Genomic DNA, 14,841 nt, shown 5'->3' on the forward strand with positions numbered 1-14,841 from the left:
AGAAAGCCATAAAAACTGCCTATGTAGCAGCGGCTTTGTTAAAGAAAGACCCTTTTGCCCAATAACAATAACAGCTCTTGCAGCATTTGGCATTAGAATCTCTTTGACTGGTTGGCTCTCAGGCCCAGGAGCACTGGACTCTTGCATGGTGCAGCTGGTGACTGTTACCCTTTTAGTCTGTGCTGCTGACGTGAAGCATGGTTGCATTTGCCAAGTTTTATGCATGGAGTGAGCTCAGGTGTTTGCAAGGTGAGTTTGTCTTCTTTCCTCAGAGACTGGTTCCGATTTTGTAACAAGCAAAACCTGTGGAAATGTAGCATGTACTTCTGCTGTGACCTGTGCTAATTTTGTCATTCCTTCCCCCCACCCCTTTTTTTCCCTAGATAAATGGCTCATTTAAATTGGGAGCTACTAAAATACCCTCTGGCTGGCAAATGCAGTGCCTAGCAGCAGTCATCAAGGACGAAACAAACATGAGTGGAGGAGGGGAACAGGTCGACATTCTTCCGGCCAATTATGTGGTCAAAGATCGCTGGAAAGTGGTGAGTAGCTCTCGCTTTGTGCTTCCTTTGGTGGCCCAAACAGATCTCCTGCTGTAGTAGGATAGAAACTTGTCTGTTTAATCTTGGGCTCCAGCAGTCAACAGTGGAGTGGTATGGTTTGACATGTTAGTAAGATACTGCAAGAAGATGGTTAATATTGCTCTAGTGTTTTTTAGACTGCTTGGTATTTTTAGAAGACTAAACATGCCCAGGATTTTTAGGTAGGATTGAACTGTTGCAGCAGGCTGAGTCATCTTTGAGTAAGAAACTCATCTTTCAAGTTACTGTGGCAAAGAATACTACAGCTGTGCCAATGAATTGCATTACAATGAAATAATGTAAAAGCAAATGTTTAAGGTTGGAATGTCAGCTACTTCAAAAGTCAGAAATTCCATAATTAGCTTGTTGGTACAACTTCTGTGTAAATTTATTAAGATACTTTTAAAAATTATATCATTACATGTTCAGAGTTTAACTTCTTTGTGATGCAACTGTCTCTGTTGTGCAAGCTGGATGGGCTACACTGAGTTAGTAGCTATTGCATCTTTTATGTATTCATTGTTCAGCTGCAGATCTCACTGTCCATTTAAATTCATGGCATGAGTTTGCCATTTAAACTCAGCTCCTTATGTTTCATATTTCTATAGTATCTGTGTCAGATATACATATATCTGTATTTGTGTATATATATATCGATAATATGTTTGTTCATATATATATATTTGTTCATGCTTTTACCAGGTGATACAAGAGAGAACTATTAGCTGAAGACTGCTTAATATTTATGACTGAAGCACAACTCTGCTAGACATTATGGGCATCTAGGCATGGTCATCACTTCTATAGATTGGACCTGGCTGTCTTGCCTTAGGCACACAACAGATGAGCATGCAGTTAGTGATGGCCTGTGAGCAGACAATTCAGCATCTTGACCATAATCATGCAAGAATGCTGTGGTAGAGACAGGGGGAGAATCTCATCCTCCAGACATGTGTTTCATTGCCACCAGATTTGTTCAAAGGATACAAGTTCTCTTACATGTAAGGCTTTTCTCTTTAGCCATAAAGTGAGGTCTCTGGCATGATGATATTATCACATCAGTTAAAGAAACTCGAATATAACACATGAAAGCATCATGTACCTTTCTACTTCTTGAAATTCTATACGTGTTTTCTAAGACTTTTTGTTTTCTGGCTTTAAATGCTTTGCTTTTAAAAAGCTGAAAAAAAAAATCCCGCGTGTAACATTGTGTCCATTTTTAAACTTTCTTTACCATTAAACTCACAGCAGAAGCCTTGCTAGTTTGAACTATGAGTTATTTCTAGTAGTAGCACTAAATCGTTTCTCTGTGCTAACTAGCTAACTAGCTGCCCCATGAGTTTTGCTGTGGGCTGTGAAGAGCTGAGAAATAGACTCAGGACTCCAGGCTGTGGATAGGTTTTTTTCAACAGTCCACTTCAGATGACATATTAGACTTGCCTTGAGCCTATATCTCTTTGTTGCTCCTGTCAGTTCTACCTTGGTCTGTTCTTGTTACTCTCTCATTGCCTGCCTCTCTTCATCCTTGCACTTTGCTTCTGCTTTCTCCACAGCCTTCACTTTTCTGTCTGGCCTATCCCTGAACAGCCTATTTATAATTGAGCAATTCAAACTGCTCTTCGTTGTGCAGACTTCCTGATAGCAGATGGAGAATCTCAGTTTTCTCTGTGATTAGATAGCAAAATGGAGACAAACCCTATCTTGCTCCCAAAGTTTTCTGGCACAGCTGAAGGAAAGTCTTGCTGTACTCTTTCAGAGCTGTGCTAGAGCACTTATACTTGTTTTGGCAGCATTATACATGTGCAGGTTAACTGACATACAGGACTTGAAACATGCTTTGTGCCTGTGGACTTCTCAGAAAATACTGCTTGCAGTTTTTATCTGACCATCCCTACACAAATGGAAATTTCCTTAGAGCCTACAATTTCATCAGGCTGGCACATGCTCTTTGCAAAGCTGAATTGAGATGGCTTCCTGATGCTAACCTGTTACTTCAGGTGCATGGTTGCAAATACTCATTCTTTTCCATTCTCCTTTATCTAGCTTCAGTTTGTACCATTCCTACTGTTTATCAAACTTTGAGTTTCTCCTTCATAGACAGGAGTGCTAAAACTTCTGTGAATGATGGGAGTATTTTTAACACAGTCTAAACAAAGTAACTTTGTTCTTGGAAACAGCAGAATTCTTGAAATTCCCCAAAACTCCAAATAAAGTTTAAAATATGCTCAGTTATGCTCATAGGGGAACATTTCAAACAAATTTTAAATTTGGTAGAGGCACTAAATGTGGGATTCAGTGATTTCATTGTTGCTTAAATCTGACTGGGGACTGCTAGAAGCTCTACTCACTAAATCTGCCTTAGAAAATACAGAAATGTGCAGCTACATTGTCAACAACAACTACCTCTAACTAGAGAAATAGCCTTTTATGATGTTAACTCACAGTAGTCTTCAATATGAGGTGAGGTCATATTGAAGGCTCTGAGAAATTACATTACTTGCTAAAGGGCATAAATAGCAATGAGAAATTCTAATTCCTAGCTCTGAGTAGAGCTGGGAATTTGGCCTTGTGCTAGCTGAGTTGTGTGTTGTGAGCCTTCACTAAGCAGTCATTTCTCCCCCTCCAAAAGTACACTTTCCTTAGGCAGGCCTTCTCTGCTGTCCCCTTGTTGTGCTTGATGTTGGTGTGGGACCAGTCAGAATTGCGAGCTGTGTGTGACTCAAAATAATCTAGAAAAAACATAAAAATACTTCTGTTGGCTCAAGGAAATGGATAGCATAGAATCACATGAGAGATGAAAAAGAGATTGTACCTTAAAGTGAGCAGACAGCTGTAAGATCAACAGAAGCATTTTTTTCTTTATCATAGACCTTTCTGAATCTAACCCATAGCATGCAAGCTGGACAGTCCAAAGCTTTTGCTGTGAGTGATGGACCTTGCTCAAGCAGGTGTGTGGCATATTTATGTGCTGCTGGGGTTCAGCTGCCAGAAGGTTTTTTGTGTAATTTGTCCTCCTATCGTGACTGTCTCTGGCTGGGCATCTTCTTGAACCTTGTAGTTCTTCATGCTGGCATACTTCCAGTATTGAGCCAATTTCGAATTTTAGATCAGTGTAATGTATTCCTTGAATTCCTTTCCTCCTCTCCTACTATATGCTGACTGACAAAGTCTTGACAAATGGAGATGTTAGTTCTCTGCCATTAGCCTGTTTGTAGTTAATTTCCCTGTCACTTCAAGTGAGTAAAGTTTGGCTACCTGACAACAATGGTATTTTTGTTATTTTTTGGAGAAAGGTGTAGACGGGGAGTGCTTATGCTTTTTACCAAAACTTTCAGACTTGAAGTATTCTTTTGAATCATCACTCTTTACTTCCAGATATTTTTGATGCTGTGACTGGATGAAATTTGGACCAGTACTGGAACCATGTGACTTTTGCTGAGATCCCAGAGGGTGACTTGATCCATACGTGCTCTAAGTGATGTGAACTGCTTTGTGCAGGGGAGTCAAACATAACTTGTACTTGCTTTGAACTAGGTATAGATGTTAAGGCTTAATGGATATATCTCTTTATTTCAGCTAAATCCTTTCTATGGGGATTAAGAAATCAGACTTATTAGCAAGACAGAGTTGGCAGCTCCTGCACTGAGCCTTGAATACAAGTGGTGACTCTTGTATATGCAATCCATGCTTTGGTTTCTTCCAGGTTTCTGAGGTTCTTGAACTTAAGTTTTGGTTACACATGCCATTCTCCTGTTTATTTTGGAAACCTTGCTGGAAGCCCCATAAACTTTTGTGGACTTTCCACTTTGTCTTCGTCACAAAGGCCATTTATGGTTCAAAGAGGGAACTTTAAACAAGGAAAGTGCTTTGTGAGTCCTGGGGCCTGTTTTAGTCTCATGCTGTGCAGAATTGCTTTAAGTGGGCTTTGGTGGGTCTTTAGATGTTTTAGAATGTGGCTGGTTGACTTCTCCTTGATTGGTTTCTCAGTTCATGCCTGTTTTATAAAAATTAGTTTTCCCTTCAGATGAGTGTAACTCCAGTCCTCCTAAGCAAGCTGAGTGGACTCTGAGAGTTTGGTGAATGTAGGTCTACTTTTCCTCACCTATTGTTAAGTCAGATGAGGCCTGCTAGCTACTTCTGGATCAAGTAGCTCATTGAGTTGGGCTGCAGGAGTTGCTGACTTACCTAAAGCAGATAAAGGTGGTCACCGTAATCACCATTTGACCTTGTCAACATTTGAAGCCTGTGGGTGACAGCATTGACCCTGGCTGAGTTCACCATAGGCTGATGGCTCTTGGTTTGGTCCTTCACTCTGGGTTCAGAGCACATGTTCATGTTCCTGACCTTGCCACTGGTATTGAGACAGAACCACTAGTGCGTTGGTCCTGGAGTGTTTTCCTGGGCAGATCTAGTCTTTATGTAATATCCTTGGAAGGCAGACTTTGTTTGGAGCAGCAGTGTCATAAAAACTTGCTGAATAAAAGATTAAATGGCTATTTTTGTTGGGGGTGGGTGGCGTTGCCTTGTTTTTTTTGAACTGTCCCTCTGTGAGTACTGATTTCTGCTTAGTGGGAAGGCTGTGTGTTGTGTTGTTTCGTTTTGTTTTAACTGGCTCTGGAGGATTGTGATACAGGAATCTTTTCAGGATAAATACAAAATATTTCAGGATATCTAAAGGAGTCTTTAAAAGGTACCATCTCTATCCTGTGTAACTACTGATATATCCAGGGAGGGCTTTTGGGAGTGGATTTCCCCATCAGGACACGGCTGGTTTGTGTCGCTAGTCCTGAGGGACAGTCCAATTTGCAGATTTCCTGGAACCTCGGAGCTGGAGACTGCCACACTGAGGGGTGAAGTAGAGTGGTTTTTCAGTAACAGTTTGCTCCAAGGGCCTAATGTGGCATGAAGCCTCTTAGAATATGAAAGAAGCACTACAATAAGCTGTATGGTCATGTGACTGTTGGTGGGGTGCTGAAAGGACTGAAATAATGTCTGAGATGCAGCTTGACAAATTTTGTTTGTCTGTGTGCAAGTCCAAATAGATACCTGCATTTGATCAAATGACTTGTTTGCCTGACTCTACAAGTCATAATGGAAATCTGGACACCCAGTTCACACACAGGCTCATGCATTTAGGTAGAATGAAGCCTGCTCGTGTTGTCAGCCTGTATCCCAGTCTTCACAGCAAATGGACTGGTGGAACATAGGAAACAGGGTGAGAATATTCACAGAGCAGTGAAGCTTAGCATGGGATGGTGACTCATGATTACCACTTAGGTGATTCTCATTAGATATTCCCTTCTCTTTCTTGACTTTGTGTTTAACAGTTTCATTATTTGTTTAATTTCTTAGTGGTATATGCCCATCTCTCCTTTGTGTTCAGCAGAGGCTGTGCTGAGTTCACTTCAGACAGTGAACTCCAACAGAGCACCCAAGCAATGAGGAAATGCCTGTGTGTAAAGCCCCTGACCTTGAGCTGCAAGATAACAACTTGCTCTGCAAAAAAGAAAATTAAATGGTCACTGATGGCTTCTGAGTGTTGCTGAAAAAGAAAGGAGGATGGCGGTGCTGGTGATGACGAGTAGGAACATCTGATGTGCTGGGAAAAGTATACCAGGGAATAATTTTCATAGGAAGATGAGAAAGGATGCGAGGAAGTAGAGGCATATTGAGGGTTCTTAGACAGTGAGGCGCATCTGTTGGCTGGAATGTCTATATAAAGTCAGGTTTCTGATTCTGCAGAAGTGCTGATCTTGATCTCATGTCATCTTGCATTTGTTGCTCTATTGACTTATACGGGTCCTCCAGTTTGGCTGTTTTCCCAGGTGAGCAGTCTCAACACCTGTACCTTTCTTCCTGAACCTGCACATGTTCTTTTGCTTTTTCTGAGGTAGTCCTAGTCTGTTCTTAGTTTTTCCAGGCTCCTGATCATTCTGTTGATCCTAAAATGAACCACTCCTAATTCAGTGAGAACCTCTAGAAGCAGGGTGATCAAGGTTGTGCATTGTACACGACTAGACATTCCTACAGATTCAGAACTGTCCCTGTTAAGACTAGTGAATGGAAAAAGATCATTGTGTGCGACTGTACTGGCTCAGCAATATTTCTCCCCAGATCCATTCCTTGAATTTGCAACCCAGCAGGATGTTTGGGTGGCCTATGTTTCTTCTTCATCTCAGCTATGTATTGCTGTTGACTTTTGCTTGTTTCCCACTGAGACCTTCAATGAACAAGTGCTAAGCAGATCAAAGGAGCCCTGATCTAGCTCTGCAGTAAACCTGAATTTGTTCCTGGGCAACATAGTATGTTTTAAATATACCTAAGGGAAGCAAATGTAAAAGAATTTTCCTGGCATAGACATTGACACTTGCAACATGTTAGGAATCTGTCTTATACATGCAGGTGTATAACTGCATATGCATATGCTGTCAAGTCACAGCAGAAGGAGAATGAAGGAATTACCTTCCAGGAAAGGCAGAGGATCACAGCTTACTTTCTTGAGTGGGTGGCTACTCTAGAACAGGCAGATGATCTGTCTCTAGTAGGTGCATATCAGATATTCTGAAACTTAGACATCTTTAGCTTTGAGCTTATGTCAGTTGAAATTGTTTTTATTTCCAAGTAGTGATATCCTTCTATTGTGAAACAGTCTTTAATTTTGCTCAGAGACACAAAAAACATCATTTGGTGCGCTTTAAAATTAAAAAGAAAAAAAGAGAGAAAGAGAGAAAGAGGAATGATGGAGCTGTACTTGTTGCTTGTACGTAACTGTCATGAGGTAATGCACTTGGTAGTTCTCTGAAATGTGACCATGAAGTAACCTCACTACCAGAGCAGGTCCAAGCATGTTGTAAAATATTCTAGTGGATGTTTTGTTCTCTATTTAAAATCCTGTGAATGAAATTAAAACATCATTTAATTTACTGCTTGAAGACTTCAGTTCCAACTGCCGTGGTTGTGTTTTACTGCAGAGATGTGTTTGTTGAGAGTGAATTCCAGTTTTTATCTACCATGGTCTGGATAATGGTTCTACTATCTTGAAGTAGTAGAAGGATCCCCCTTCTAGATTATTTTGAGCCACACACAGCTCGCAATTCTGACTGGTCCCACACCAACATCAAGCACAACAAGGGGACAGCAGAGAAGGCCTGCCTAAGGAAAGTGTACTTTTGGAGGGGGAGAAATGACTGCTTAGTAGAAGGGGCCCCCTTGAAGGGTCTTTCCTTGAATTTTGGCAAGAACATTGCTGAGGTAAAAGGTGTTATCATTTGCTTTTAAATGTATAACATACCATCACTTGCAAGGCTTGTTCTTTGTTGTTACAGCAGAGAAATTTATACATAGCACAGTTAAGTGGGTAGCTGGACTTTTGCCTAACTGTGCAGTGAAGGGATTCAGGCAGAGCACACATTGGACGCTGAGTTTGTTCTCTCTGTGTAGGAAAGAAGCTAGTGCCTGGCTCTGTGAGAGTGAATTTGATGTTGTCTCTTGTACATTGTACCAAACCTCTTTCTACTTTCCTAGTTGAAGAAGATTGGTGGTGGTGGCTTTGGGGAGATCTATGAGGCGATGGATCTGCTGACCCGGGAGAATGTGGCCTTGAAGGTGGAATCAGCCCAGCAGCCCAAGCAAGTTCTCAAGATGGAAGTGGCTGTCCTGAAAAAGCTGCAAGGTAAGGCAGAAAGCTCTTTGGAAGTGCTAAAGGTCACTGTGCCTGTTAACAATTAGAATCTGAAGTTGCAACTGTTTTTGTAATTTTCTCTTCAGCTGCCATCTATATGTGATGTTACATTAAGTCATTCAGCTTGCAAGTTATTACATTCTGCAAAAAATCCTGCTCAAGTGAGTTCCAATTACAAGGACTATTTTTGTACACCGGGTTCTAAGAACAATGAGGAAATTAAAACTGAACTATTGGTACACTGGTCTGTGCAGTCTAGTGGTACTGATGAGGTAATAAGGAACAGAGCAAGCAATGCCAACTAAGAAATGAAGTTAGCTGATTGCCTCCTAGAGGACTGGGATGATATTCATGACAATAGTACTGTAAGCATGACAGTCTCCAAGTAAAATAATTGATGGACTAGTAGATGAGTGCAAAAAGTGGATAACATGAAGTATAGGGAAACTGACAATTAGTTAATTTTTAGTGTAGCTGACTGTCCTGCAGGTAAAGTGTGAAGTGATTTTAGGTCTTTTAGTTTTGAGAGTGGTGGTTTTGAATTGTATTAATTTAAATGATAGGCCTATTCTTAATATTGACTAACACAGCTTTATATTGGTTTGGGTGTAGAAGTCAGCCCTGGGACCATCAATTTCTACAGCTGAACCTGGCAAAGCTTGTAAGCAGGTTTCAAATGGATTGGGAAACTGTGGAGGGGTTTCTGTTAGATGGAGATTTGTTATTGAACCATCCAGGCCCAAAGGAATTTCAAGGCCAACTCAAAAGCTGAAAACAGGACCTGCCGTGGGAGAGAAGCAATTCTGCAATAACAAGGCCTCAACATGACATAAATCAATGGACCTATCAGCAGTGAGACTCCAGCACATGGACAGCTCGTGAACATAGATGATATCCAATCAGTGAATGCATGATTGGAGCATGGACGCGTGATCAGAGAATAGTTGCATATATAAGGAGGCTTGTTTCTATAACAAATGGCTCTAGTGTGATTCACATTGAATCGGAGTGCGGGGTCCTTTATTCGCTCCAACAGGAAACAGCAAAATGGAAGCCTTCCTAGACTCATGTCCAACCCTGCCTCCACTTAAGAAATTGCACTAAATGGGCACTTGCCTTACTCAGGGTGCTGGTTTCTGTTTGCTCAGATGAAACTATAAGTAAGGCTAAAAATTTAAACTTCCTGTGCTGCTCTTTAAAGTGACAGTCATTATCAAGAGTGAAATTGTAGAATAGGGTGAAAGAAGCCAGCCAGTATCCCAAAGGCTTTTACAATGCTGATGAGATAGAGTTTAACACCAAACGGTGCAAGGGAGTATTCTTGCTGCAGTTGTTCCTGGCTGAAGGAACAGTGAGGGGGCTTCTACTAAAAACTGATTGCTAAGGGAGGATGTAAACAAGGAATTTCCAAATCTGCCTTTAAGGCATCTGCTGTTTGCTGAAGAGCATTGTGCATGGATTACCTTGTGAAGATACGACCAGTTATTGACAGAAACAGTTTACGTGTTCTAGTGTAATAGGCCTTTGAAGGCACGTGTGTTCCTTTTTGCAGGATTCCATCTTGGGCTGAGGAAACACCTTCCCATGAAGCAGTGAGTAGTATCCATATCACCAGGGCTCATGCTTCAGAGATAGTGTCCCTATGTCCATGTCTATACTTCTGCCCTTGCACAAAATTTCCAGAGATACTATTGAATTAGAGGGTGAGACTGTTGCAGATCTTGTGAAACAGGGGTTACTCAATGTCTGTGACAGATCACCTCGAGGTGAAACTCAGTGTATTATTTTTGAAGGTCAAATAGTTTTCCACAGTTCACCTCCTCTAAGAGGAGGACTGATGAGGCCTTTTTTGAATACACTGTGTTGTAATAAATGTGGCTGAGCTGTGTAAAGACAATCAAAACAAAGGAGAAATCAACCCAGGTCATTAGGAGAAACCTTGCTGTTGATCTGTGAAAGGCCTGGATATCCAGCTCCCAGACAACAGCAGAGCAGGTGGCTGAGGTCTGAAAGTAATAGAGTGAGGGCAAGCAAGGCAGAGATTAAGATTTTTGCATTTGGTTGTACACTTGGAACTGCTCTAAACTGAGTGAGGGTGTGAATGTGTGGAATGGTAGATCATTAGAATACCAAGAGCTGATGCGATCATGTTGGCTATTGTCAATATGTGTTACATCCAGGGCAGGTAATGCTTGAAAAGCAAAACCTGAAGTCACCAAATCAGAACTAGCACCATAAAATGTGCAAAGACTTGACTAATACTCATGCTTTGCCATCAGTGTTTATTTCTGGAAAATAGCTGAAAATAGCAAATGCTTGAAAAATCACCCACAGTTGAACACAGCATGTTCCTGGTAACTGGGGAGAGGGAGTGGTGGTGTGTGGAATTAGGAAAGTCCCCTGGCAAAGCAGTTACCAAATATTAAGGGACAGAAAAGTCAGAAGAAGCAGAACTGGCTATCCATCAGCTATTCTGCATTTAAGAACAACAAATTATGTAGCCATATTTTTACAAATCAATCTGTTCTGTGTAGAATTTAACTTTTTGCTTCAAGGTTAAGCCCCAAATGCCTTACTGGATTAAATGATAAAGTTAAAGTGAGAAATAAGGTTGAGAGAGTTTGGAATCATGTATTGTGTATGTTTTCACTGTGAGCTGTTGTGAAGAGGTGGGAAACTTTTCAGAAATGGAGATGCTGATGTTATCCCAACAGCTGGTAGATGGAGAAAGCTGGTAGTATTACCATAGGTGATACAGTCAGTTAATGGTTTTTCAGGTGAAAAGAAACAGAACAATATTGTCTAAAATTCCTCTGTACTTTTCTGGTAGAATTCAACATTGCAGCCCACTCTTAAATAGTGCAGGTTTATTGTTTTCTATTTAGGTATCACACCAACATTAAAGGACAGGTGAGCTGCTGTTCTTTTCAGAACTTGTGATCAGGATCTTGCAATTTGCTAGAGCTTCACAGAGTTTGGGATAGAGAAGGCTGGCCATTAGCCCATACTGCAGCCCCTATGTCAGCATGTGATTTAGGTGCAGCCTGACCTCTCAGTGCAGTAGATCCTGATCAGTTTGGACTGCAGGCTGGTGCCAACAGTCAGACTTTCTGGGACACTTTCTGGAAACGCCATATAAGGAACACAGCTGCAGGTCCCTTCACTGTCAGTCCACACAGAACAACTGGGGAACTAATCAGTTAATGACTCTTCTAGAGAGTCCCTATACCTTCTTCAGTATCAGCTGCCCTGCAGAGTCATTCTGTTCTGCTCTTAATTGATTTGATTTTTTTAGCTGTAGTGTTTTTAATTTGTCTGTTTAAATATTAATGTATTTGCCAAAAGGAAAGTTCTTTCTGACTTGCAAGGATCATAGATCATCTTCTGACCAGTCTTCCAACTCTTTTTACTGTCTTGGGGCTGGGAAGCATGAGCAACGGTGCCCTTTTCACCTTTGGGTGAAATACAATTGAGAAGTCAGCTTACAGAGTTTCTTGCTCAAGCGGGCGATAAGCTGAAGCTCTTGGTTGTCCTGTTGTTGGGCATTTACCCAAAAAGTTTCCAGCAAAATTTCTTTCATTTCCTTGCTGGCCCTGGACTATTTTAGTGAAAAGCAAAACCTCTTGGTCCCATGGAGTTGCTGTAGAGTATTTCCTTGTTCAGGCTGGGCTTGCAGGACTCAGGACATTCTGTGTGGCGTTACTCTATCTGGTGAATTCTAACCACAGCACTGCAAGATAACAGTTTTTTTTCATCTTCGTCACACACTGTTTGGCTTACATTGTCCTGTTGCTCCCCTCTTCTGACAGGGCTTTGGCACTGTTGAACCAAAGCTGTTTTCTCAGTGAGTGTTGGTAAGCTTGCCTGGGGAACAGGGAAACTGCATTCTCTTTTTGGTACCATTAGGAATGCTAATCTCAGTATTGCAACATGTATTACAATCCTTGCTGCTCAAGGAGGCCTGCACCCCCCACAGTGCCTGATTTTACCTGTATCATCATTGCAGCACAAGCAGATGGGATCCTCCATGATGCCAGGCCTCTTCCATGAGGAGTTGCCCTTTGAAAACCAGTCATTCTTTCCAAATGTTCTCCACATTATGGCATTCAGGCAACCATACCTTGTTGTAGAACCAGTGGACACTACAGCATACAACCATGGATCTCTCTTTTATTTGAGATTGTACCATGTGTTTACCCAGTGTCTGCTGTAGGTGACATCTGCTGTTTATCAACATCAGCCTGAGCAACCCTTTTGGCCTGACTACAGGAGTTTCTCACCACCTCTGTTGTGCTTGATTATCGCTGACTTATCTCTTCCTTCTGTGGATGAAGGAGTAAGCAGCACTAAGTTTACCTGAAGGATCAGAAAATTTTCCTTCCTTGAAGAAGGCTGCTGTGCAGTTCCCAGCTCCTGGATGTCATGGAGAGTCCAAGGAACTGCACGAAAGAGTAGACTTTTGCAGTAATAGATTCTTATATACATATTTATTTCTAAAATGTGCAATAAGTAACAATGTGGAAATTATATGAAAAATTCATGGTGAACAGCAATAAGAAATGTGTGTATGTAGTTGGTAAGTATAGGGATAATAAATCAAAGTAGTAGTATGAAAAAATACAAGAAAAAATATTTTATAGACAGCTAATAGAGAATTACCCTAGTCAGTATTAAAATCTTACCTATAACATTCAGAAACTGTTTCAGAGATAGTTTGGCACATCTGCAAAGGGAACTTATGCAGGAACACAGCTTCCTGTCAGAAGAACACTATTGTAGTGCCAAGCCCTCATTTTATTACCTTAATCACTACTGTAAAGTTATCTTTAAGTGAGATACTTTTATATGATTGTACTGTTTGCATATAATTTTAACCTATTGGGCTTTTCTACTTTGCAGTCAAGCACTTTGAAACCAAGCCTAAGGTACATCATTGGCAAAATACTTCTTGCAGATACAAATTGTCTCCAGCACAGAAGGTTTCTGGTTTAGTTGCATCTGCAAGTTTTTTGCTTTTGACTACATACATTAAAAAAGAAATGGAAATAAGATCTGTATCGCTAAGTGAATTAGCAACTTGCTTACCCAGAGAGCAAGAAGAACCTTTGCTGGGTTTTCTGTGTTTTACTGTCGTAAGGTATGTGGATATTAGTGAGCAGTATAGTACCAGCAGATCAGTGGATAGAAGCAGTTGCTCAGGTCTATACATCTCCAGCACTTATGGCTTGGGGATTTTAAACTATAAACAGCATGTGTTTTGAGGATTTTGCTTTGGGTTGGTTTTAATCTCATCCCCCTGTCTGAGGAACCAGTTGTTGGTTTGGACTGCCTCCTTTAGGATTTGGGGATGATTTGGTGTGCATCTGGAATGGAGCTTCTGGGTCTGTTTGCTCAGAAAAGTTTACATGGCCTGAAGTCACTGTGTGAACAACACTGACAGAGAGTAATTGTGATGATTTAAGGCGGTATGGGAGCTTGCTTTAAAACCTCATTGCTATTATAAACCTGGACTCTGAGACCCCTGATCTTTGGAGTCATGGGTAGAAAAAATGGGATGATTTCCTGTCATTGAACGCATGGAAGAAAGAGTCCTATTGCTTCTAGAAGAGCAGATGTTTTTTCTTTATCTTCAATGCTTTTCTAATCCTTTGGAATACAGACAGACAGAAACCTGCCTGCTCCCTCTGTGACATTTTTCCTGCCCTGGATTTGCTTTGGAGCAATGTTCAGGTGGCAAGGGATCATCTGTGAAATACTATCTGGACTCTGCACACAATACCTCTGTTAGAACAGCTCTTGCACAGCACTTGAGGTGCTTGGCTTGCGCTATCTCAGTGTTAGTCTGCTGTTCCAACATGAACCTTAATTGCAGAAACAGTAAACCAGTATCCCTGATTATATCCAGTGGATTATTTCCTCTAAATTTTGCACTGCTGCAGAGAGGGTTGTGGAAACCATCTTTACATGCCAAACCAGGCACTGTGTCTTCTCTAGATGCTTAACTGGGGCTATCTGCGGCCCAGCAGCACATTGTTTGAATTCAGAAGTTTCCTCCCTGTCCTTACCCACTTCTTGATACATCTCTCTGGGAGCATTCTGAGGGCTTGTGGGAGTAGGATGGTACAAAAGGATCTCTCACGAGGCATGCACTTCAGATGACTCCCGGTCCACAGGTTCCCCAAAATAAGTATGTAGGCACGGCATTCTTTGCTGGGATTCTCCTTGGAGCAGCCTAACAGTCAGATTGGCAGTTAAAATGGCTGGATTATTCTGGTGCTGAGCACCATTTTCTGTTCATTCATGGGGGCAATTTTGCCCTGCTGTGAGGCAACGAGGCCCCATGTACTTGCTTTTGACCTCACTCATCAGCCAGTCATTCCTGAACTCTCTTCAGTGTGTCATTTTCTTTTTAGATGCCTTCTTTTATGTGTAACCAATCTCATTGCGTAGGACTCTGATTAGTTTTATTCTGCAGTGCAGAGATCTTTTGCATATTGAGTAGTTGTTCAAGATGCAGCCTGGTCACAGGTTTTGTAGTTTTTGAGTACCTGATTTTATTACAGCAGATAACGAAGCATG

General features: G+C 41.3%; 1 protein-coding gene across 1 annotated transcript in view; it reads left to right on the forward strand.

The window, feature by feature from the left end:
* TTBK1 (tau tubulin kinase 1) overlaps positions 1–14,841 on the forward strand; it is a gene marked incomplete at its 3' end in the record, with an annotated part of 122,999 nt that overhangs the window by 29,796 nt on the left and 78,362 nt on the right. The window contains exons 2-3 of the mRNA XM_082048885.1: positions 384–542; positions 8,106–8,253. Of these exons, the coding sequence (XP_081905011.1) occupies positions 435–542; positions 8,106–8,253 (256 nt within the window). The 5' untranslated portion in view covers positions 384–434. The remainder of the gene's footprint in view (positions 1–383; positions 543–8,105; positions 8,254–14,841) is intronic.

Source organism: Streptopelia decaocto, assembly GCF_964273445.1.
Source record: "Streptopelia decaocto genome assembly, chromosome: 3".
Lineage (NCBI taxonomy): Eukaryota > Metazoa > Chordata > Aves > Columbiformes > Columbidae > Streptopelia > Streptopelia decaocto.